General features: G+C 40.0%; 1 protein-coding gene across 1 annotated transcript in view; it reads left to right on the top strand.

The window, feature by feature from the left end:
- Window positions 1-3,194, top strand: part of LOC126263118 (elongation factor Ts, mitochondrial) — an 83,214-nt gene extending 80,020 nt beyond the window's left edge. The window contains exon 4 of the mRNA XM_049960130.1: window positions 2,828-3,194. Coding sequence (XP_049816087.1) covers window positions 2,828-3,060 — 233 coding nt within the window. The 3' untranslated portion in view covers window positions 3,061-3,194. The remainder of the gene's footprint in view (window positions 1-2,827) is intronic.
- The last annotated feature ends 23,214 nt before the right edge of the window (window positions 3,195-26,408 follow it).

Below are 26,408 nucleotides of genomic sequence, written 5' to 3'. Positions count from 1 at the left end.
ATACAGCTAATGAACTCATTATTGGCTTACTGCTTTTATCACTTCTTTTATGATGACAAAGCATTAAATTTTAAGTTACTATAGGTTACCTACCACCATTATGCAGCAGTAATCATCTGTACAATGATTCCTTTAAAATGCTGTCCTCTCCTCTAGAGTTAATTGATTGAAACAGAGATTGTAGATGCAAGTATGGTGGATTATTTAAATAAGCAGGTGAAAGAAAGGCGCATAAGCTCATGTGCCCTTTTTCCAGCTACAACTCAATTTAAAAGAAAGAAAAACTACTTAATTAGCACTCCTACAGATTATTTGGTTATCAAGATTGAAAAACTGAATATTCATGGTAGATGTGTGAAAAGTGTGCTATTCCTTGTAAACAAGACCATTTTCTTATAATTTTTGATCATGTAAATATGATGTTAATAATAGAAGCTATTTAATTTTAACAGGGGAAGCGGCGTACCTGTTAATTTAACTGTTGCTAGCTTGAGCAAGCATGAATAGTTTAGGGTAATTTAGTAACAGTTAATTATTAGTCTGTCCTACATCTGAATCAGTTTGTTAGTACATGTTTTGATTCATTTTACGTCCATTGCCCTTCATAATGGCATCTGCAGAACGTGAATGAATAAATGAGAGGCAGATGTACTCTTCTCTTCAAGAACACTGCCAACAGTGGGTTCATTAGTTGCTTAGTATTCTTCCAATATGGAGAAGATTTCTTTGAGAGCTGCTGCGTGTACACACAGGTCTCCCCCAAAATAGTATGTGAATGGATCTCTTATGCAGGTATTCTCATTGTTCTCATATTCCTTCACATATCTAGTAATCAACCATAAACGAGCAGTGCCTCAGGTAATACCACCTCATGCTAGAACAAACGTGATGGTAGTAAATACCTTTCACAATTCCCTTATATGAAAATATCTTCCTCAAAATCTTCTATTTCACACTCTCCCTCAAACTGTTCACCAATCGTATGTCATATTTTTATCCATCCTGAAACTCGTTTGAGCAAATGATTTCTTTCTTTGATGAATGATTTCTCTCAAACTGGACAGGTTGAACTTCCCTTCTAGTTCTTGGCCAGTCCTAAGTTGTACTCTGTGTCTGATGACCTCATCATCAGTGTGACATTTTGGCCTGACATTCCTTTCTTTTTTACATTATTTACACTAGAAAACTCACAACACAACCACAGCTGTTGCTAGCTGTTTTGCTGCCCGAGACAAGAACTGAAAAATGGAAAATAATGCCCCCTCTTTTTTACTACTTCAGTCTCTCCAATATCCTCCTCCCTTCCACCAACATACGATGCCACAACAATGTAAATCTCCTATTACACTTGTAATCATTAATCTAACGTGCCCAGATATCCCCATTTTCTCAGGAGAGTCCTCAGTTCAGCTGATGCTTGACAAATGATCTGCAGAGACAAAAACAAAAAGAGGGACTGTGGGTGGTATGGTATCAAATTTCAACGTGATTGCAAGTCAGCGCATGAGCCCTGCTCCAATGCTCTACATAGATGAATCAAGGTCATTTTGGTTTCCGTTCTGTATTCAGTAGCAGCTGCTATAGTTTTGAGGTAGGTAAAGGCAATGTGTTTACTTTCATGAAAGTAAGTAAACACTTAAATAACTGTTCTGTAAGCTTTTGAAAACACTACGATGTTTTAATGTTTCCTCTTTTTCATTTTTTATTCTCATTTGCTCAATTTTTTGCTGTTTGATTTGAAGTTAATATGTTCACTCCTGTATGTCGGAGAAAAGGACAAGTACAAAACTATTGATTATTAAATAGGCAATAGTAATTCAGTTATATTATATATAAGCTTTCTTAGTAATAGGAATGGCTCATAATAGTATGAAATTACTGGAAAGATTAGAAGAAGGGGGGAGGGGGATATGCACTCAGAGCTCAGGTTAAAAGGCACCCACCTTCAGAAGGAAGTAAGAATAGTACGTTCATTAATGATGATAATGATAATAGACTTGGAGTAACGGAATGGGATAATACTAATAAACCGCAGTAAGCAGAGTTAATGGGATGCATCTAGTGGTGAGAAAAAATAATAAAAACTGGAGTAAAAGGATATGTTGTGCAACAGCAATAGTTGAAAACAACTGTGTAGTATGAAAAAGAGTGCAAAGATAGGCTTGGAGGTATGAGTGTGTGTAAGTGACAGTGAAAGCTGAATTACAGTCTAGTAATTTTGTTCAATCTGCAGTGTGAGAATTAAATAATTTTTATGATATATTTCCAGCAGTTTCGAGAAAAAATACACTCTGTTGGTAATTTCAGATAAAATATTTTGAGGTGAAGTAATCTACAATAAATTAATATCACAACAGCACACAGTGGGAAGCAGTTTATCATTCCTATGGCTTTCTTTACATGCAGTGCATACATTTAAATACATTGCTACTCTTGTCAGATAATCGGTGGTGTAGTCAGGTAAAAGGTAGCTCACCACCTGTTCTCACCGACTGTTGTATAAATGCCTTTGCCTTCCTCCAGCACTTGCACCAATTTCTCCAGACAGTTATAAGTGGACATACAATTTAACACAAACTCTTGAATCATGGTGCAGCTTGCTATTTTTGTACCTATGTAACATTAAACACAAATACGAATAATGATGGATGTGTCTGAAGCAGCCAAATAGATTGCAGTAATGAAGATGTTAAATTCGGTGAACTGTCAGAAATTCCTTTGTCTCATGTCAGAATTACATGGTTGTTGCTTTTCCTGTTTACTGTAAAGTATTCTGAATATAGGCACAACAACAGAAGTTCTATACATACATATATCTTCTTTTCAGGCATGAATCCTGAAAAAATTGGTGAAGTTGGTGAGGATACACCAGCTGAAAATCCTGATGATGAGCACTGCATGATATTCCAAGAATACCTCTTGGACCCATCAGTAACTGTCAACCAAGTCCTTGGAGATAGTGGAATATCATTGTTAGATTTCACACGATTTGAGTGTGGTGAAACCTCAACTGGAGTCATTCCACAGGAAAAAGAAGAGGCAGTAGAAATTGGTGGCTGATATCGAAAGATATATTTCCATGTTTATAATCTTTTTATGGAGCCATTTCTTCTGCACTGTATAAAATTGCCTCAAAGAAGTTAAAAAAGTGTTGCATTGTTGATTAAATGAAGAAATTCATATAACATGTTTAACTGTTGTACTTATTTCACGTAGATAAGTAATTTAAGAAAGTGTATATTTGCTTCATATAGTATACATTGAAAAGAAGTATGTGTTGTTTTATAATACTCATGAAAACTTATATACTGTTAAATTTTTTAGCCACTTTGTACAAAGGTGTTGATTAATTACATATGGGATAAAAGTCTTGCTTTCAGGACTGAGGCATACTGAAGCAACTTTTGGAATGCTATCTCTCAACTTTTGTTGATGACTTCCAAAGCCAAGTACGACAATCTTTTTTCCAGATTGGTGCTATGTCTTCAGGTGAGTAGATACGACCCTGATAGTTGAGAATTTCTGATCCCACAACATGCAGCTGCATTGTGCTCTTCTCTCGTGTTCGTATATTTACACCAACAGCTGGCTTCAGGTAGCAGCCACATGGACACCGCACTTGGGTTGTAATAGGGCTTACAGCTGGCATTTCCCTGCTTTCTGGCTGTTCTTTCATTGTATTACTTATTCGTAGCTCTTCTAGAGCTCCAGTGAATGAGTGTCTTTCAGTCACAAAGTTTTTTAATCCATTTAAAGTTGTCACTTCTGGAGAAGACTGTGAACGTGCAACTATATATCCCAGCTTGTCATTTGCATTCAGTTTTCCTGTTGTATGTGTATTCTGCATGCCGTGATTTTCATTTTAAGCAGGAAATTCAAAGCTGAAATTAAAAAAAAAAAAGTTAGTCAGAATTTTGTAGTAAAAAGGAAAACATATAAATTAAAATTGATTGCCTAAAATCAACTGAAGTTCATATACAGTATTTGGTACTATGTTTTATATGCTTTCTAACTGTATAATCACTGTTAATGCTAGTTTCAACCCGTAGAGAGCATAGTTTACTATTCTGAAATCTCACTGTGTTACTTATGTAGGTCTTAGGGCTTGTGTTCTAGAAGATAACACACATTGTTAATGTTTGTAGTATAGAGGTACTCAAAGTATCCTCCGCCACACACCGTCAGGTGGCTTGCAGAGTATGGATGTAGATGTAGATGTAGATCTCTTTAATTTTGACATTTGTACAGTGTGTCTAAACAACCTTCAGCAGGAATTCTTCAGTATACCAGACGTGGAAAGAGCAGTTCTGGAAGATAACCCGATGGGGCATATCAGTAAAGCTGAAAATGGACTATTGAAGAGAGTGCTTGATGGTTGGGGTTGTAATGCAAGAAATGATGAATGGAAGAGAATAGTGAATTTTGTTTTGGCATCTGATTTAACAATATGCAACACTTTTTTTTGGAAAAGTCCAGACACATCTAAAAGCCAAAATACAACATGATTAATTATGTACCATTTCTGACTGAAATACAAACTACAAAAAATGTTACGCACTGATGATGATAAAGTAGTCATACTCGGCATAGGTATTGACAATGCTTTTTGTCAACAGCAATATGAAAGGAGGATTGTAGAAATAAAAGTTTTATTGGCGAGACAGTTTGGTAGAAGACCAATGGTGGTGGTGACAACAATTTTGATAATGATAATTTAGGGCAGTTTTCAGCATTAATACTAAAACATCCCCAAAGACTGCGATTAAAACTGAGGAACTGATTTCATAAAAGTTCATTCATCCATTCATTCATTCTCTTATACACGTAATCTACAACTGCTAATTTTACCTTTTCTTAAAATAAAAGTGTGGTGAGCGATTCTAGGCGCTTCAGTCTGGAACGGCGCCACCGCTACGGTCGCAGGTTCGAATCCTGCATTGGGCGTGGATGTGTGTGATGTCCTTAGGTTAGTTAGGTTTAAGTAGTTCTGAGTTCTAGGGTACTGATGGCCTCAGACGTTAAGTCCCATAGTGCTCAGAGCCATTTGAACCATTGGAGCTGTTCGTGCTCATCACCCCACGAGACCTTGTAACAACATTAAGCACCGACACTCTGGTGTCCATTCTATCTGTCACAGAGAATTGCATCTCTCATCATTAACATACCAACCAACAGTGCGTACGTGTACGGAATTACACTGACTTCTGGCCATATCTTCTGGGAGCTAGACTTTTTTTTGTCAGGCAGTATATTTAAAACGAGAATGAGAATTTCACTCTGCAGCGGAGTGTGCGCTGATATGAAACTTCGTGGCAGATTAAAACTGTGTGCCGGACTGAGACTCGAACTCGGGACCTTTGCCTTTCATGGGCAAGTGCTCTCTTCATGGACAAGGATATTGCATAGTTTCAGTGGGCTGTGGAATACTACTGTGGGAGAGTGAACTTTCCACTGTTTAAATACGTGGCATCTCCGTGTCCTTCGCATTGATTGCTCAACATCTGACGTTGTTTGTGCCACCGGTGTGGCTGAGTTGTTTAGAATGCCAACAGGTTTCCTACACCATATTAGTCATGGCAATATGTTGTGTTTTTGGTGTTTCCATATTTTTGTCCAACCCCTGTATAATACAGATGCAGTGTAGCATCGCACAAGAGTGAAGCACCCAGAAGGCATGGTTGGATGTCAATCTAACTTTGAACACGCACACCATCGGTGGGTCTGTAATTGATTAGAATTACTGCTCTCTATGATCAGATAGAATGGCCACCAAAGTACATTAGTGTTGTCTGTTTTTAGTTTTGTTACTACGCCTGGTAGGGTTTATAAGGATTGTGAACGGTATCAGACATTGCGTGATCACTGTGAATGTCATGAAGATGCAGTGTACTCGTATGAGACAGCACTATGAGCACCTGACACAGTTTGAAAGGGGTCTCGCGGTGTGTCTCCATGTGATTGGCTTGTCAAATCGTGCAGTATTAAGATGTGTGGGGCAATTGAATGTGACAGTGACCCCATGTTGGAACACATGTAAATGTGAGGGCAGGTATACTCGGTTCCAGTTGACAATATCTGAACACACAAGGGAGGAGTGCCATACTGTGCACCAAGCACATCATAACCCCATCACATGTGTGCTTGCCATCATGAAAAAGTAAGGACTTACTGCAACATTCTGTGTCATCATGCACCATTGTTCAGAGACTAGCAGCAGCCAGATTGCCCAGTGTCATGACCAGGAAACTGATGAATGATAATGTATTGTGTTCAGCAATGGATTATGACTGTGCACTACCCTGGATGACAATAAGTGGTGAGTACGGCACGGACCAGACCTATGTATAACTTCATGTGTCAGATAGTAGTGACTGAAGGGACTCTTGACAGCACGCCAGTATGTCACAGACATCCTGCATCCCCATTTGTTACCTCTCATGTGACAGTATCTCAATGCCATATTTCTACAGGGCAGTGCTCAGTCACACATAGCACATATCTCTGTGAACTTCTATGTGGTGTTGAGGTACTCCCATGGTTATCTAGATTCCCAGATCTGTCGCCAATAAAACATGTGGGACCCACTTAGACATCGACTCCATCCCAGTGCCAGTATCCATGATATTGGGGGTCAGTTAAAATTTGAGATCAGTTAGAATTGCTGTTTGCTAGCTTACTAGGGAGAGCAGGCAAATCAGTGCATGTGTCCAGGCTACAGAGGGTACAATGTTATACTGATAAGTTCTTTGTAAATTTGACCGATTTTGTGATATCTGACATAACATTACATATCCTTTCAACCTGTTCAGTTTCATTCTGTTCCCCCCCCCCCCTTCTGGGTGCTTCACTTTTTTCTTGTAAGGCAGTGTAATTAAAAAAGGATATGGTATGCAAGAGAAAATTGATGGAACACTAATAAAATTGGCTGTATTTCAGTCACAAAAGAAAGTGAAATGAAACAACAAAATATGCTCGTCTCTATTATTTGAGAGAATTACAAAAATCCCTGACAAGGCAAACTGCTTAACTATGTCAGTTCTAACAGTGGTCGCTGCAGTAATAAAGGGTGCTTCTGCAGTAATAAAGGGTGATTGTCTCATAACCACTTGAAATCTAAAATGAGTACTGGAAGGGTTTATGACATTGTTAAACAGTTTAGTGCTGACAGTATTTCGAGTAACAGATACGTTGTAAAATGCAGCATTTTTAACATCTGTCACAATCAATGAAACTACATTCCGCAGCCTGTGGAAAGCGTAAGGAACTGCAATGTGGGTACAGTAAAGTGAGACTGCAGATTTCTGGCAAGGTGCCGGCATCTGAAAGTTAAAAAAGTAGAAATTATTATTTATTTATTTGTTATTACTATTATTATTCATAGATACACACAATGAAAAGGCTGCTAAACTTTTAGGTTTCATGCAAATAAAGGTCCTTCTTCAGAAGCAGAAAACACACACACCAGCTACTTTCTACAGCTTCTTGAGCCCGAGTAGCTACAGGCAGTAACCATATGCTTCTGCTGTCTCCCCCTCCCCCCTTCTCTCTCTCTCTCTCTCTCTCTCTCTCTGTGTGTGGTGTGTGTGTGTGTGTGTGTGTGTGTGTGTGTTTTCTGCTTCTGAAAAAGGACTCTTTTTGTCTGAAACCAACCTAAAAGTTAATCCATCTTTTTACTGTGTCTGCAACTCAACACCTCCTCTATCCTTTTCATATTGTTGTTATTCCATTCTGGATTTCCATTGTTTGAAAAGTAACAGCTAATGATTCAGTCAACCCATTTACATGGGGCTCCCAAAACTGGATTTTGTAAACCAATTTTCCAATACTGCTTCTGGGTGGTCATGTAAAAGCTTCATAATTGATTCAGGAAATCTGCTTTTGGTTGCCAGTTTTCCAATTCCACAATGAATTCTCACTTCCATGTAATTTCACCCGGTTTTGAAACGTGCTTAGGCTGTTTGGTTTTGTCTTGTTTTTAAAAATTTTTGGTTAATATGGATGGACTGGCTTTTTGTACAATGAAGGATAAGTTAGGAATATTAGACTGGAGCCGTTTACACACTGGCTAATGGAAGAGAAATAGCAGTTGTGTTCACAAACTCTTAACAATTGTTTTCCAGGCGTCATATTTAACTGGGCTAGCAAATCCACTTCGGCCTTAGCATGTAAACACAACAACGAAATATGGTTTCTGAAATTCAGTTTTTGTGTTTCGGAAGATATGTCGCATGTAAACGTATTGACTGTTATTTTATTCTAGAGGAAACCACAGACAGGCAGAACAGGTACATATTGAATATTGTAGTGGCGCCCGCAAATGGCGAACAAGTTAAACCCATGCTTTTGTTAACTTGTTTCCTGAAGAAGATGGATATTGCCGTCACAATGAAAAGTTTCAACCATGTGTGTTATGTGTTGTTGTCTGATGGGTTAAAACTGATCGACTATGGCTAGTGATTACAGATCAAGTATCTTACATTTTTCAGTCCCAGGGCTGTGTTGTGTACCTTACATTATGTAACCTGCATTGTGCACTCTATTCATCAAGCTTGTGAAGTATTAAAAGACTAATACTGATATGTGAATAAATTTGTATCTTACATTAACAAGATCTTGAAAAAAGTTCCTGCCAAAATATAAAAGTACATACGAATTGCAAGTCTTTACCACCCTATGCCACTAGATATGGGGCACTTGGCTCTATAATTTTTACGTTGTATGTAACTTTTAGATCCTTTGCCAGATGGTTCTTCATCTGTAACATAGGCTAAATAAGTATCAAGAGTTACAAGAACTGCAAAATGAACTTTACAAATATTGTGAGGAATATTCTGGCAGAATGTTAATACTTTAAGAGTAAAGGAAGTCACTCAATGAATAGTAAAAGTATCGAGTTGTCAACAGGCATACAAAAAAATTGAAAACTTGCTAGGTTTCTGGCGAATCCTTCAATGAGCTTGAGTGTGCGCGCGCGCGCACACACACACACACACACACACACACACACAAAAAAAAATCTGTGCAGTTACATTGTGCTGGCTGAACACACAATGCTGGGATTCAGCAGGGGGGTAGACAGAAATAAGGGCAGGGGGGAGGGGAGGTAGCTGGTGGCTCAGAGGCAGGCAACAAGTGTGCAGACAGGAATGCAACACCTGGGCACCAGAGCCAGTGAGGGTGTAAGGCACAGGGTGACTAGACTATGACATGGAAGAGTGGATTGGGAGGGAGACTGTTGGATAGAGGTTGTGGTGCAATGGTTAGCAGAGACTGAGGCCAGGAGGATTACAGGCGCAAAGGATGAGTTGCAAGGATAAGGATGAGTTGCAAGGATAACTCGCACTTTTGTAGTTGAGGAAAGCTGGTGCCAGAGGGAGGGCTGGCTTGTATTGTGAAGCAGCCATTAAATTCAAGCTTGTTGTGCTCAGTAGCATGCTCTGCCACTGGGTGATCAATTCTGTTCTTGGTCGTGGGTTGGTGGTGGCCATTCTTCCATGTGGACAGCTGGTTGATGATCATGCCCACATAAAATGGTGTGCAGAAATTTCAGCAGAGTTTGTATATGGCATGGTTGCTTGCACAGTGCCTGGGCACTGTTGGGGTGGGATAATCCTTTGACTGGCCCATAGCAGGATATGCTGGATGGGTGAATCGGGTTGCACCTGGGTTTTCCACAAGGCAAGAGGTTAAGACTGGGAATGGCGCAGGGATTGGTGAGGATTTTGCGTAAATTGGGTGGGCAACAGAATACCACTTTAGGTGTGGTGGAACAGATCATGAGCTGGATGTCCCCATTTCCAGGCAAGATGACAGGTAGTCAAAGACATGGTACAGTTGCTCCAACTAGGCCGATTGAGGCACTCCAGCTAATTCTTTCAGTTTGTGTGAGGATCTGGAGTGTAAGAGGATATGGCAAAGGAAATCCGTTTGTAGACTAGATTTTTAGGGACAGTGCCTTTCATGCCAGAAACCTTTGTGAGCCCTTCAGTATGTTATGCATGTAAACTCTTATCACAGCAGATATGCCATCCATGGGCAACCAGGTTGAATGGGATGTTGTCAGAGGAGGGGGGGGGGGGGAGATATTGGCATAGAGTGGGGCTAGAGGAAATAGGAGGTGGGAGGATGAGGTTGACAAACAGGATTACAGGTCAGTAATGCCACACACTAAGACGATACTCCACAGGTATGCAATTTGATTAGAAGCTGCTTTCGAATAGTACCAAAAATCCTCTGGACATCTGACATCCTCTGTCAACAGCACTCATTACTTCATGAGAATAAAAAGCTAGTTGTTTTGGAAAGAGCAATATTTTCTGAATCTGTACTGACAATGTGTCAATAGGTCGTTTTTCTCAAGGTAATTCATAATGTTCATACATATATGTTTTAAAATCTTATAGCAAATCTTTGTCGGTGATGGAGCCTGTAATTCAGATGATTACTCCTATTTCCTTTCCGAGTATTAAAGTGATCTGTTCAACTTTCAAGTCTTGAAGTACAGATCTTTCGTCAAGTGCGCAGTTGTATTTGATTGCTAAGTATGGAGTTATCAGCATACTCTGATAGGAATTGAATTGGTATACAATCTTGTCAAGAAGATTTGCCTTTATCAAGTGTTTTAGTTGCTTAGCTACACTGACAAGGGAATGGTCCAATAAGACATATCGAAACCTACCCTGAAATTTTTTACAGAGGAAAAAGACAATGAAAGAAAAATGCTGAAAACTGGCAAATTCATAGTGCAATAGGTAGAAATATACACCTCTACTGGCAGTATAGAACTGCACATGCACAGCTAAGCACACACACAGCCAAGGTCGGCAGTACATTTGTAAACAGGAAACACAACACAATCCGATTGTAATTTGTAAAGGACATTTTGGGTTACCATTCGTAGATAGTTTCTCTGACACTACAGTACACAGTTGTTATTCTCACGAATTAGCCACTCAAGTAACATCTATAACAAATCAGTTGCTGTTTGCAGTATTGGTAAGTATTGACAATACAGATGATGCTGAATTAATATTTATTGTACTTTCGTAAGGCATGCCTTGTAATAGTACCTTTTCTTTCTTCCAGTTTCACAGTAATGTGAAATCCAATTTATGTTCTCAATTTAGCACTGATGAAATATGAAGAATGTGGTTTCCAGTGAAATAACCTACTTCTCCCGAGGACATACATATGTGTCATTTGTTAGTTGATTTCCTTGACATTCATTCGAATGATATCGACATTTCGTTTGGAATTGTGGATCCGTTAGAAGAAATAGGAAGTAACTGACGATTCCATGAATTGTGGTTCAGACCACGTCATTTGTGCCAGTACCAGTTCTGAAGAAGAATACCTTCCAAAAAAACATGTACTGCATTAGCTTTCAGTGACAAAGAAAATGTAGTGAAATATTGGTTAAACGAAGGAGAGGGAAAAACACTTGCAGTTACGCAGTGTGCAAAAGCATTTTCGTTTCATAAAATCGAAGTGTGAACTGTACAAATGGAAGAATGAATTACGTGAATTAAAAAATGTGCGCCAAATGGAAACCTGAAACCATCTGAATGAAAAATTGTTTGAAAGATTTAGAACTGCTTGTGAGGGGCTATTCACTGTTACCGATGGAGATCTACGTGTCTGGGCCCTCTGAATTGCATCTGTTGAATTGCATCTGACATGAACATTGATACTTTCCAGGCTTTGTCAACCTGGCTACATAGGTTCAAGAAATCGTACAGAATAGTAAGTCGCAAAATTACCAAGTTTATCTCACGGAAATGTGTAGAGCAGTTGCCAGTTATAGACAATTCTATAGAGAAATTCATAGCTGACGTAAAGATGAAACTTTCTGTTATCCCTGCAACTGCTGTTTATAACGCTGATCAGTCAGGTTTCGTGAAAGAACTGCGTGCACACCGCACTCAATATGGGGCGGAAAAAAAAAGAGAGAGAGAGAGAGAGAGGCTGCGTCTGTTGCCCAATCAATGAATGCAATGACACATTCATATATGATAATGCCAGTGATAAGTATGAGTGGTTTACTATTTCCGCAACAGTATATCTGTCTCTAAGAATGCAAATACAAAATGTATTGTTTCGTTGCAAAAATACACTCCTGGAAATTGAAATAAGAACACAGTGAATTCATTGTCCCAGGAAGGGGAAACTTTATTGACACATTCCTGGGGTCAGATACATCACATGATCACACTGACAGAACCACAGGCACATAGACACAGGCAACAGAGCATGCACAATGTCGGCACTAGTACGGTGTATATCCACCTTTCGCAGCAATGCAGGCTGCTATTCTCCCATGGAGACGATCGTAGAGATGCTGGATGTAGTCCTGTGGAACGGCTTGCCATGCCATTTCCACCTGGCGCCTCAGTTGGACCAGCGTTCGTGCTGGACGTGCAGACCGCGTGAGACGACGCTTCATCCAGTCCCAAACATGCACAATGGGGGACAGATCCGGAGATCTTGCTGGCCAGGGTAGTTGACTTACACCTTCTAGAGCACGTTGGGTGGCACGGGATACATGCGGACGTGCATTGTCCTGTTGGAACAGCAAGTTCCCTTGCCGGTCTAGGAATGGTAGAACGATGGGTTCGATGACGGTTTGGATGTACCGTGCACTATTCAGTGTCCCCTCGACGATCACCAGTGGTGTACGGCCAGTGTAGGAGATCGCTCCCCACACCATGATGCCGGGTGTTGGCCCTGTGTGCCTCGGTCGTATGCAGTCCTGATTGTGGCGCTCACCTGCACGGCGCCAAACACGCATACGACCATCATTGGCACCAAGGCAGAAGCGACTCTCATCGCTGAAGACGACACGTCTCCATTCGTCCCTCCATTCACGCCTGTCGCGACACCACTGGAGGCGGGCTGCACGATGTTGGGGCGTGAGCGGAAGACGGCCTAACGGTGTGCGGGACCGTAGCCCAGCTTCATGGAGACGGTTGCGAATGGTCCTCGCCGATACCCCAGGAGCAACAGTGTCCCTAATTTGCTGGGAAGTGGCGGTGCGGCCCCCTACGGCACTGCGTAGGATCCTACGGTCTTGGCGTGCATCCGTGCGTCGCTGCGGTCCGGTCCCAGGTCGACGGGCACGTGCACCTTCCGCCGACCACTGGCGACAACATCGATGTACTGTGGAGACCTCACGCCCCACGTGTTGAGCAATTCGGCGGTACGTCCACCCGGCCTCCCGCATGCCCACTATACGCCCTCGCTCAAAGTCCGTCAACTGCACATACGGTTCACGTCCACGCTGTCGCGGCATGCTACCAGTGTTAAAGACTGCGATGGAGCTCCGTATGCCACGGCAAACTGGCTGACACTGACGGCGGCGGTGCACAAATGCTGCGCAGCTAGCGCCATTCGACGGCCAACACCGCGGTTCCTGGTGTGTCCGCTGTGCCGTGCGTGTGATCATTGCTTGTACAGCCCTCTCGCAGTGTCCGGAGCAAGTATGGTGGGTCTGACACACCGGTGTCAATGTGTTCTTTTTTCCATTTCCAGGAGTGTATTATAATCGACATATCAAACTCTGGAAAAATGGGAAAAAATAATTTTCAACAATTCGTTTGAAACATATTCCTACCAGCTGCAGAAACAAATTCATTGCTTTTGTCGGATTCATGGTCTGAACATAATGACTGCTCTGTTTTTGTGGAGGATGATGAAAAATCTGTAGATGTAATGTAGATTTCACCTGGAAGTATTCTACTAGTGCAATTCAACCTCTTGATAAAGAACTTTTTCAACAGTGGAAATCATTTTTCAGGAAATTATCAGACAACAAAATTTCTGATACTTCTCTCTCATTTCAGTTTTATCACCAGAACAGTATTCTTAAGCTCCGGTCATTTGTGCATTACTAGTTTGTTTCACCACGCTTTACGAATTTGATCAAGTACAACTGGTATGCAGACCAACGGCTGGGACCATTTCTGTCTCCATCACAGTTCAGTCTAAATAAAACTAATGGTTACTGCGAAGTGCCTGACTGCATCAATTTTTCCTTTCCCTCGTGCAAGAAGAATGTTTTTGTCATTCAATAGACGCTTAGCATTTTTTGTGATGACTACAGGGAATAAACATATAATTGTTTCACTGATAGTAAAATGTACAACATTCAAACATTATTATATGGAATGGCCTGCAGGAATTGTCATAAAATGTAGTACTGCGAGACACATTTTATTTTAACAAATTAGAAGTCCTTATTGATGGAAGTCATCTGTGAAATCAAACACTGCCATGATTTTATTTTCTCTGTTAGCCACTTTTATCAGAATTACATGTGCAAGAACTGAACTGTCAATATGAAATTATTCAAAATATTCAAAAAAATGTTTGTATAGTTTCAGCCAGGTTTTCACCAGAACAAACAAGCATGAGCAAAAGAGAATTCTGTCTGCTGTACCCAGTAGGCCTCTTGCAGGTCTTTCAACTGGACGCCACTGCAGCTACTTACATGTCCCTAACCTTCCCCAGTTGTCTAATTGGAAAATGGAGACCTGCAGTTTAATGTGGAATCTAAATCACATGTCTTTTCCAACAATGTGAGAAGTTAATGCTCGGTTAAAAATCATAGTGAAAAGGTTTTGGTCTGAATGGGATTTGATCCCACGCTCTCTGTATCATGAAGCACATGCTTTGCCACTAGACCATTTTAGTTTTACAGAAAAAAAGGAATATGACCATTAGACCTTGCACACATAGTGGAAATGCTAGCTGTGCCCCCTCTTGAGATGATGCTCGATGTCGGTAATTAGTGTTCTGCTTATAAATTTTCCATCAGTGGTGGTGAGAAGCCAGGGAAAAATGGCAGCTGCATACAAGGAAAATTTGGGACCAATGCTAAGGAGAGGTGGAGATGCAATTCTGTGTAAAGTGCATGATCTCCATGCATGTCATGCTTCTGTACAAATTGAGACACTTCAATTCTCCCGTCCCTGCGCCATTTTGCATACTCCGTCAAGAATAATGTGCTTGCCGTGCAAAATAATCCTCACTGAATAGCAAAGTTTCACACTGTGGCTCTAACAAGATAGAGCTGTATTCTGTATGCCAAATATTAGCTCCAAAAACTAATAACACAGCGTTCATAGGCAATGTTCGCTACCTCGTGTTCTCTTCTGTTGCCTCTAGTATAAACGGTTCTACCCATATACAAGTTAATGGTAGTGAATGTTCTGCAAATGCTCATTTGCACATATTCCCTCCATTGTAAACCAGGTTTTAGGTGCTTAGAATTGACGTCTGTGAAGTCTCGATAATTCCACTATGCGGCGCTGCGTGAGTTATTCGCCGAGTCATGCGCTAGGCGAGCAAGGCTGTACAGACTGCTGTTGTGGGCTGTACAGACTGCTTCATGCATCAAAAGTGTGTAACTTCAAAATTTTTTTACAAAATACTTGCAGAGTCTCTTAGCAGCTAAAATTTTGGCAGCACATTTCTTTTGTTGTCTTCTTCCTGTGTAAAAAATTTCGAGGTAGGTTTCGACATTTCTTGTTGGACCATTCCCCTGTGAGGATATCTACTTCTAAGTTACTCTTGTTGGCAGCAGGTATTGATTTGAATTGTGGAATATTCACTTCGTCTTCTTTGGGGAAGTAAGTTTGGAAAATAGTATTTAGTAACTCTACTTAAGTGGCACAATCATCAGTAACATTACCATCACTATCACGCACTGGAGGTGTAGATTGTGCCTTGTTAGATGTACTTTACCAAAGGCAGAATCTCTTTGGATTTTCTGCCACAGAGTTCCATTGTGGAAACTATTAAATGCATCTTGCACTGAAATCCACACTAAACTTCAAGCTTCTGCAAAACTTCACCAATCCTGGGATGTTGCATTCTTTACATTTGGCGTGCTTTTTTCATTACTTCAACAACAATGTTCTGACTCATTTTGCATTACATGGGGCTCAGTTATGTCTGTTATTAATTTTTGTGGTATAAATCTCTCAGTTGCTGTCAATACTATTTCTCTGAATTTAAGCCACATCTGTTGAGAAGGAATGGAAAATGTCTCTTAGGAAGCTGTCAAGGGAATTTTTATCTGATTTTTTAAATTGATATATTTTGCACTTATTATTGGTGGGTTTGGGTGTTATGGTATTCAGTCTTACTACAATGACTTTGTGATCACTAATCCCTGTATTGATTAGGATGCTCCCAACTGTCTCAGGATTATTTGTTCCTAAGGGATCAAGTACATTTTGCAACCTTTTACACTTTGAGTGGGCTCCTGAACTAATCACTTAAAATAATTTTCAGAGAAAGCTTTTAGTACAATTTTGTATGATGTTTCGTGCCTACCACCAGTACTGAATACGTATTTTCCCCAACATATTGAGGGTAGATTGAATGTGAGATCAACAATATTATGAAAAAGGTACATTACTACTCACCTTAAAGATTATATGTTGAGTTGCAGACAGCCTCAAGGAAAATACTATTACTATAAGCTTACATAAGCATATATGTATGGTTGTATAAGCATATAATATTGTTGATATTCCAAATTTGACTTTCCTTGCTTGTATGATTGGTGTACCTATTTGAAATGATATGTTTTCTTTGAACCTTTCAGCAACTGTTTCATCTGAAAAAAGGACTTTGTAAAAACTACTTTTACAAAGTAACTAAAACACCATTATCAACTGTATTTAATCTGTTGTTTCTGAACACCATTAATCCTTCATCAAAATTTTAACTGAAGTTATCTCTGACATACACAAGCTTCTGTGCAAACTATTAGTCACTGTAGATACACCATCTGCAAGTGGGCAGGCTGTATGGGAGTGCTATTTTGGTGCAGAAGTAGTGATGACTGTCGAAATGCAAGACTTGTCGGTGGCTACTGGACTCAGTATGGACATATGTTGGATGGAGCCATGAGAGAGGTGGAGGTCAACATCCAGAAAGATGGCACATTGTGTTCAGGAGGACCAGGCAAAGCAGATTGGAGAGAAGGTTTTGAAATTTTGTAGGAGTGAGGATAGGCCCCAAGTCCAGATCACGAATATATCATCAATGAACTTGAACCCTACAAGGGGTTTTGGTTGCTAGTATGGTTTCCTCTAGATGGCTCATAAAAATTTTGGCATAGAAAAGTGCCATGTGTGTGCCTGTGCCACAGATTTGTTTATATACCTTCCCTCAATGGTGAAATAGCGGGGTGTGGAGATGTAGTGGTAAGTTGGATGTGGAGTGAGGTAGTGAGTTTGAACTCTGAAGGATGTTAAAAGAGGTAATTTTCGAAACACAAAGGGCAATGAGGAGTGATGTATGGGTAGGTACGTGGCATCAACAGTGATGAGTAGGGATACAGGTGGTAAAGGGGTGAGGATGGTGGAAGAGTCGCTGAAGAAAGTGATGTGAAAGGCTAGGCTTCAGGCAGTTGGTTGGAGGTGTTGGTAAGCAAGTGTGAAAATTCTTTCAAGTATGATCACAATAACTAGTTACAATGGGGCATGTAGGAGGACAGAGTGCGGGGTGTCATTGAGGTGAGGAGGCATATGGGCTCAGTGGAGGTATGGGGACGACCTAAGGATTTCAGCAGTGATTGCAGATTAGAATCTTGATCACTGAGCACATTTATTGCATTACAACCAGTCCCATGCTAAGAACAAAATCAGTTGTGCATAATAAAGGTGTAATAACACAGCTGAGGTGGTTTTCATTAATCATTAAATTCCTGGAGGTTATGTTGGAATTCTGGGCTGGGATTATTATGACAGAGCATGTAGGTGAAGGACTCAGACAGGTAGTCACTGCAATTTATCATGATTGTGGTAGAGTCTTTGTCTGCTGGGAGGTCGATAAGGTCAGGATCTGTTAGATGGTGGTATCAACTGGGAAAGGCAAGGTATAATGTTGGCATTAAATTGGCTTCGGTTGGAGGGATTGGTAGCAAAGAAGTTTTTCTGCTATAAGGATTATGAGAAGGGGAGCAGGTCTTTAACAAGTCCAACAAGGTTAAATTAGGGCGTGGGGCTAAAGTGAGCCCTTTGAATAGGACTGAAACTTTTGTAGGATTGAGGTGTTTCGCAGCAAGCTAAACAATTTTTAGCTGTAAGATTAATTAAATGTTTTGGAGTTTTTGGGGTTATGGATTTTTTTGTAGCTTCTTTGCTTTTTCCTTTCCACTTGTGATGATAACTTACGCACGGTCAAATATCGTCACATCACAAAAATGTCCCCCTGCTCTCACCACAACTTCTTCTGATCTTTTCACCTCCCAAAGTCATGTTTTGTTATCCACTTCTCTTTACAACCTACTAAGTAATTCAATTCATCTCTTTCCTGCATTGTTTCAGATTTTCCTAGCACCAGTCCAGCTCAAATGAAGCCCCGCTCCCTCTACCAGGATCAGTTCAGAAAAGTATTTCTTTTCCTAGCTAAAAACACAACTCCACATACTGGCCCTTAAATGCTGCCTAATGGCCTAATTACACAGATTCCATTTTCTGGATCCCACACCTCTTTTCATAACGACCTTCATCCTCTCAAACCTGGCACTGCAAAAACACATATCCATGGCACAGGCCGAGACCCTGTTGAAGATGAACCTCACTCAGGGAGACTTTCAACTTCAAAAAACCAACAAGAACATCAAAATTGTGCATGCTCTCTTGTGAGATCACATCGACATCTAGCAGTAAGGATGATGGGAGATCCATACATCAAATTTTGACCAAAGACTTGCACATGCGAAAGGTTTGTGCCAAAATGGTGCTGAAAAACCTCACAACTCAACTGAGGAGAAGGACAATAAAAAAAAAGTGTGTTGAGCTTCTTGAAAGAATTGCCAATGATCATGAATGGTTCAGTCATATGATCACAGGTGATGAATCCTGAATTTTTTAGTATGATCTTGGGACAGAGCATCAAAGTGAGGAGTGGCACACTGAGACATCTCGATTGAAAAATGCTTGAATGAGCAAATCAAAAGTTGCAAACAGTGCTGATTTACTTTTTTGACAGTACATATATCATGCATAAAGAATTTGTTCCTCAAGAACAAATTGTCAGTAAAGTGTTTTACAAAGATGTCCGTGAAAGTTTCAGGAAAAGGATGAATCAAGTGCCCCTTGTCACACGACCATTTCCATCATGGAATTTTTGATCACAATAGGCATTCCTGTTGTTCCACCATCCCCCTATTCACCTGATCTGAGACCTTGTGACTTTTTTCTTTTCCCGAAATGGAACAATTCTTAAAAGGGTGTCATTTTGGGACTCTGGAGAACATTCAAAAGAATGTGACCGACATGCTAAGGGCCCTTCCAGTTGAAGCCTTTCAGCACTACTTCCAAGAGTGGGAACAGACACTATGAAAACTGTGGTAGATAAAAAAATCAATCTCATTACTTTTCTCACACACCTCTTATGTATGGATTTCTTGGACATTCAACCCAATGATATTGACATTTCATTAGAAATTATGGCAAAATTAGAAGAAACAGGAAGCAACTCAGACAATTCCATGAACTGTGATTCAAATGATGATTCTTGTGCTAATCATAGTCCACAACAAAAACAGAGTACCGGTACATTCCAAGCCCAAAGAAAACATGTACAGTAATAGCTTTCAGTGAGAAATAAATGGCTGTAAATTTTTTGGTTAAAGGAAGGAGAAGAGTAATCACTTAAGCTGTGTGCATTCATTTTGTAAAATCTGAATTGTATTAACAAAAGAAAGAATTACACAAAGTACGAAATATGTGCCAAAATGAAAGTCACAAAAATTTGGATGAAAAGCTATTTGAAAGATCAAAAATTTGGATGAAAAACTATTCGAAAGATTTAGAACTGCTCATGAGAGTCAGTGCACCCTTACCAAGGGAGACCTACGAGACTGGACATACTCAATTGGAAGTGAGTTGAACATTATTGGTTTCGAGGCTTCTTCCCTTTTAAACAGATTCAGGAAATTATATACATAAAACAAAGTTACAAAATTACAAAGTTTACATCAAGTAAACATGTAGATGAGATGTCATTAATAAGTAGTACTATAGAGCAATTCATAGGTGACTTGAAGACAAAGCTTCTTGTTATCCCCTTAAAGTTGCATATACAGCCATCCAGTGAGGTCCTGTACAACCCACACTTTATCATTTTGAGGGGAAAGAAAAAAGACAGTCGTTTGTGCAGTCGATGAATGCAATAGCATATTCGTATATAACAACGCCTGTGGGTTACTGTTTTGCAGCTTTATCTCTGCTTTCAGGAACATCAAAGGCAAATAAGGACCAAAATTTTAAAAAAAGGAGTTTATTTGCGAAAGTTGTGTAATTTACATAGCAAAATCTGAAAAATTTTCACTGTTACATCCGAAACCGTCTTCTTACCATTTGCAGAAAATAACTCACTGCTTCTGTTGAACTCTTAGCTAGGATATAACAACACCTCTGTCTTTAGGAGGGTGAAGAAAGGAATTTTAATGTAATGCAGATTCCATCAGAAACTGATAGTGTGATTTAGTAAATCCCCCCCTCCAGGAAATTATTGGACAACATAATATCTGATAGTTCTTTGTCAGTTCAGGTTTATCAGCAGAGCAGTATTGTCAACATCCAGTCATTTTTGCATTGTCAGTTTGCATCACCACATTTTATGAATTTGACCAAGTATACCTGGTACACAGCAAAATGTGCTGTACAATGGCCACAGCTATTTCTTACTCCATTCCAGTTCTGTCTAAATAAAATTAGTAATTTCTGTGAAGTGCCTGACTGCACTATCTTTTTTCTTTTATCAGTTGTGCCTGAAATAAGGAAAACATTTGTTTTTGTCATCCCATAGAAACTTCATATTTTTGTGACGACTATGGGGAATAAACAAGGAGCTGTTTCATTGTTAACAAAATATACATTATTCAACAATTACTATAGGAACTGTGCTATAGAAGTTGTTATAAAATATTTAATGTCAACAAATCCTCTGTGAGTCGCCTGTGTAACTGTTACATATGCAAGAGTTTAGTTGTCGATATGAACTGCGAGTTAATTCATAAAATGAATTATTTGAGACATTTTTGACATGGTTTAGGTGTTTAAAATTCATGGGTGTACACTTTGGACTTCACACTAGGTGGCACTACATGCTCTTGTCATAGCTGCATCTCCTTATTCACCCACTCGTGCACCAGGCAGGAAGCACTATACAAAATGCTGTTATACGGTTCTTCATGTGGCAAAAAATGATTAAAATTTAACGTTTTTTAATACTTTCAGTGTGCCTTAGCAGCTAAAATTTTGACAGTGCAATTCTTTCTATGTATTCTTCCTGGATGAAAAATTTCAGGGTATGTTTCAACATGTCAGCCGGGACCATTCCCTTGCTAGAACATCTTCATGGTGCAGAGTTGTGCATAAGTCAGCAAACTGAAGATGTTTTAAGAACAAAACTGGTCATAACATAATAAATGTGTAATAACACAGCTGAGTTTGTTTTTATTAATCATAACAGTTAGGGTTAATTAAGCTGTGTTTCTAACCATGGTCAAGACTATAGCCTCCAAACCCTACTGAAATCATTAGGCCCATCCCACAACCTCTCCCCTGAGTCCATCTCCCTCCTCACCCCAACAACACCCAACACACATACCCTCTACATCAGGGACAGTCAAGAATTCTGCTTGCAAGCAGAGCGCTTGCATGCGCGTGTAGCCCTGTCATCTAGTTTCCCACTACCACACAACACTGTCTGAACAGTGGAAGGGGCTGTCTAAACAGCAGAAGGGAGAAGAGAGGGAAACGGCGAACAAGCTGTGTTTGGACAGAAGCGCAGTTGCACAAGAAATGGCTTGCATGCAGCTTGGCTTCGTAATTCTCAACAACATAAATCACAAACAAAACAAATTTTCAGTGTTGTTTATTTGTTTCTGACACAATGAAGATATAATAAAATTTTTATGTGGTACAAACAGTCAGTAGACAACAGATGCAGACAACTTCACAAATTTTCATCACTCAGGTTGTGATGTAATTGTGACTTATTTAGTTCCATAATGAAAAAAAAAAGAAAAGAAAAAAGAAGGTTCCCATGCATATACATTGATTGAAATATTGTATTATGCTTGCAATCTCACTATGGAGATGAGGAAACTCTTCCTAAGGGGAAAAAAAGACATAGAACTCCTGGAGAGTTTTAATCTAAAAGAATTTGTCTATCGATCAGCAACTACACAGCAGATCAATTAGTTCCATGTACACATACATAGGGAAGATTTCAACTGAATCAGCAGATAGTGTCAAAAAAGCTCAAAAACAGATGTGTAACATCTCTTCAAAACGTTTGAAAAACTATTCTTCTAATTCTTTCAATGCCACAATGAATTCTTCAAAATATATGTTTCCTTTAATTCCAGTGTGCTTAAGGAAATGGACACTGTTTTTTTTTAAAAAAAAATCAGAATCTGCCCTTCCACAAAGTGATTCATTTTTAAATGCAACCCCATCAAAAGAGAAATAAGTCATTTCTCAACTTCCAACATCTTACTGTCTGCAGCTCGTGGTCTTTGTGCACAGCTCGTGGTCTCGCAGCAGCGTTCTCGCTTCCCGACTACAGGATCCCATGTTCGATTCTCGGCGGGGTCAGGGATTTTCACCTGCCTCGAGATGACTGGGTGTTGTCTCCATCATAAGCATTCATCCCCATTATGGTCGGAGGAAGGCAATGGCAAACCACCTCCACTAGGACCTTGCCCAGTACAGCAGTGTGGGACTCCGGCATCGTCCCCTATGCTCTCTCAAGGAGTATGGGACTTCATCATCAACGTCTTACTGTGGACAGTTTGTACCCCCAATTTTGTCACATGCTCCATGCCTGCAAATTTAGCACAAAGTGCTTCTTGATGTATGTAACAACAAATCCCACCGCTTTGAAAGACACTGTAGATATAAATAAACAGTGATTGGTAACAGTAATCATGCTATTTCATTTGGAATCTCATACAAATCATATGTCAATCGTTGTAATTTTCTGCTCTTTCATTGTCAACTAAATCTTTAAATTCTTTCTGCATTGTGTTGTAATGTTGTTCCACAGAAAATATGCAGTACCTCACCAAGCCTCAGATCGCACACATGCTGCACATTGTGCAAGCATACAGTTTTGCATGCCCCGGCGAGCCAGTTTCATACACTCCCCAATACTCAAAAGGCCAACAACCCTGGACAGCCTGTCCTACTGAAAGCAGGTAACATGATTTTCTTTCAGGTCTTTCCATTCCTCCTTAACCATTTATGTATCTGCCCTCAGAAGTACTGTTTTGGAACCCAACTAATTATCCATGGAAACATTGTGCATTAGTTTAATATCCAGTAATCTATTTTACAGTTGTTTCTCAATCAAAATAGTCTGTAAGAGATTCACTTTTCCCATCCCATCCATACTTTGTGATACCAAGAGTTTCCTATGAATGCCAATGTGTATGTCTGCCATGACATAATATCGCCACCATGACTTGTGACTGTAGTGCATTGCGTGTTTTGAGCAGTTGTTCGCATTGGTTAACAGCCTGCTGTGGAATCCCATGGTCAGCAGTGTGGCTGGAAACACTTGTGTGTGCACCAGCATTGTAGTCTGTTATCAGATCTGTCAGTCTTTCTGCTTTACAGAGTGGGCAAGCCTCTGTCATCCACATTCTGTAATAAGGTGCAGGTGTTCACACCTTGTCACTATCCTTCAAACATTTTCTATAAATGTTAACAACGGTAGCATGCACACAGTTGCAGGCTTTCAAATAATTAAATGTGAAATGAAATGATGGTGAGGCCCCCAACTATGTACCCTCTGACTCAGAGTTGAAATTTTAAAAGTTTTGGCTGGTTTCGTTGTCTAGATGCTGGGATACGTAGTTTCTGCATTACAGGCCAAATACTGCTGAGTCTACAGTATACAATAAGAACACACACACATGAATTGAATGGTTAATAGTTTCTATAACTCGGCAATTGCAAACTATGAAAGTAACATATAAATTTATCAATGAAAGACTGCAATTAAATAAAATCTGCAGGTACTATGTTAACAACTTTAAATGATGGGTTCAATAGTAGAAGTACTTTTGAGAATGCGGTATACTTCTGCAAAACACTTCTTGGTGTTGATGGTCCAGCAGTTAAATAAAATATAAGTTGAATAACAGGGAAACAATAGATTCCTACAGCACATAAGTAGTTCTGAACAACAAGAAAGCTCGCAAGATATTCACTTCTAAATGCACACTATGTCTTCACTGTAGAAGCCATGGAAAACCCACAAGTGCACAAGTCGGCACTCCAAAGTATTTCTATCTGCTGCGGCTGGCCACAAACCGCTCCACACTCTCCAAGTCTCTGCCGCGACCGAGTGTCCGTCACGCCGATACATCCAGTAGACCCGTGTCCTGTGCCATACTCCCATACCGCCCCCAAACTGCCTCGTCCTCTCCGGAAACGATGCTCTTCCCCACTTCCATACAGTCTCTCTACGTGTCCTTTTTGCAACGATCGCTGTGATTGGCTAGAGCGCTCCCACCCTGTCTTCAAGCCAACACACACTCATAACATAATGAAACATATACGAAATACTGGATTTACATTTAAATACTTGAAATTAAATAAATATTCCTATGACTGGACCATAAACACGCTCTAACACACATTATTAGATACAAAAACAAATTAAATAAACATATATCAAAGGAATAGAACAAAAGATAGGATAGTAGTCTAATGTCTCTGTGCTTTCTAAAACACAGTAAATATTTAACCATTTTCTACATGAATAGTATATATCGTATATAAACATAGACATAGATGAATAAATATATTTATAAGCATGCTGCTACTTTTTTTTTTTTTTCGTGTAACTGTGAAGTACTTATGGTCTCAAGCAATCGATAGTAATCGGCCACTTTGTCCTCCAATAACTTGTGTACTATTCAAGTTACATGCCTGTAATTCATACAAATTTAGGTTTACACTAATAGCTTTCTAAAGACAAGTAGATCGACGAAATCGGAAGAACTGTTTAGATTTTGGAAATTCGTTGCTGGGTGTTACTTGGATAGTTTACCATCAGATACTTAACTCTAAACTAATAAAGGTAGTGAAAATCTCATTACAACATCAGAATTGTCGTGCAAATAATAGTAATGTACATGTTTCTTTTTGAGGTATCATGATTCATCTGGCTACTATTAATTTCTATACGACTGTGAAATGTCTGCCATGATGGTTTCACAAAGTCCGTCATCTTTGGAACTCTCGGCATAAAAGTCTCTTTCACTGACACAGTGTCACCATGGAATTCCTAGCGATGTGGCCGGACCGGCTGTTATGCTACCCCTCACGTCTGGCTAATGTTTGGCACCACGTAGTTGCTGCCGGGCCCCGGATGGCCGAGCGGTGGCCGCCAACTCTGAACTTAGAATCTTTTCGGGGCACCACTACTCGCCCATTACCTCACAAAGTTGACCACTTTTGCCCTTCCACTGGGCCATAACAATAGCCTTTTTTAAAAGTCGCCACTCGTACCTTTGCTAGAATGCTGTCCCATTTGTTTCTGCTTCACTTACATGCATTTCATACTGCTCCACATGCGGTGCATACAGATAATCACAAATATACGTATCTTACACTATTTTTCCACTTGGACCCTACACTGGTTCAGACTTTTGCACCATTGCAACACTAAATCTGACATGCCTCTGTGGTAGAATTCATCCAGCTAATTATGGAACAACTGTCGGACTGCTGTCTTGGCTTAATCATTGCACATGAATCAGTTTTCCAGCAGGAACTTCTCCAGTGGACATAAAAAAGAAAAAAGTGGAAATCCCCAGGGGCGAGGTCCAGACTGTGTGGTGGGTAATTCATACTCTCCCATTGGAATGACCGAAACTTGTTGGTGGTTCTGATTGCCACTTGTGGCCTCACACTATTGCGAAAAATAACCACATTATCCATATCTAGAATCCCTCAGTGCTTCATCCTGATGACAGTATGCAGAAGTGACCGTGTGAAACAATAGCTGTCAGTGTTGATGATTGCACCTAGTGACATGAAATCTGGCAGCAGCAGTCCACAGCAATCCCAGATGACTGCTTACATCACTTTCCCAACAAAGCATACCAAATGGAATTTTTTTTGTCACAGGCAAACCCAGATGTTTCCACACCATGCTCTGCTGCTTCGATTATTGTGTGAAATGCGTTATCCACATTCTTCACTAGTAACAATGTGGTTCAGGTTACTGTCATCCTCCTCAGCATACCATTTTATATGATTCACTGAAGCAATAACTCACTTGTCTTCCATCATGTCATCCAAATGCTTAGGCACCCACCAACATGAAACCTTCCAGTACCCTAAAGATCAGCGAATTATGTTGTA

Source organism: Schistocerca nitens, chromosome 6 (genome assembly GCF_023898315.1).
Source record: "Schistocerca nitens isolate TAMUIC-IGC-003100 chromosome 6, iqSchNite1.1, whole genome shotgun sequence".
NCBI lineage: Eukaryota > Metazoa > Arthropoda > Insecta > Orthoptera > Acrididae > Schistocerca > Schistocerca nitens.
The sequence above is the reverse complement of the archived record's forward strand: the minus strand, read 5'-3'. Positions and strand labels throughout refer to the sequence as shown.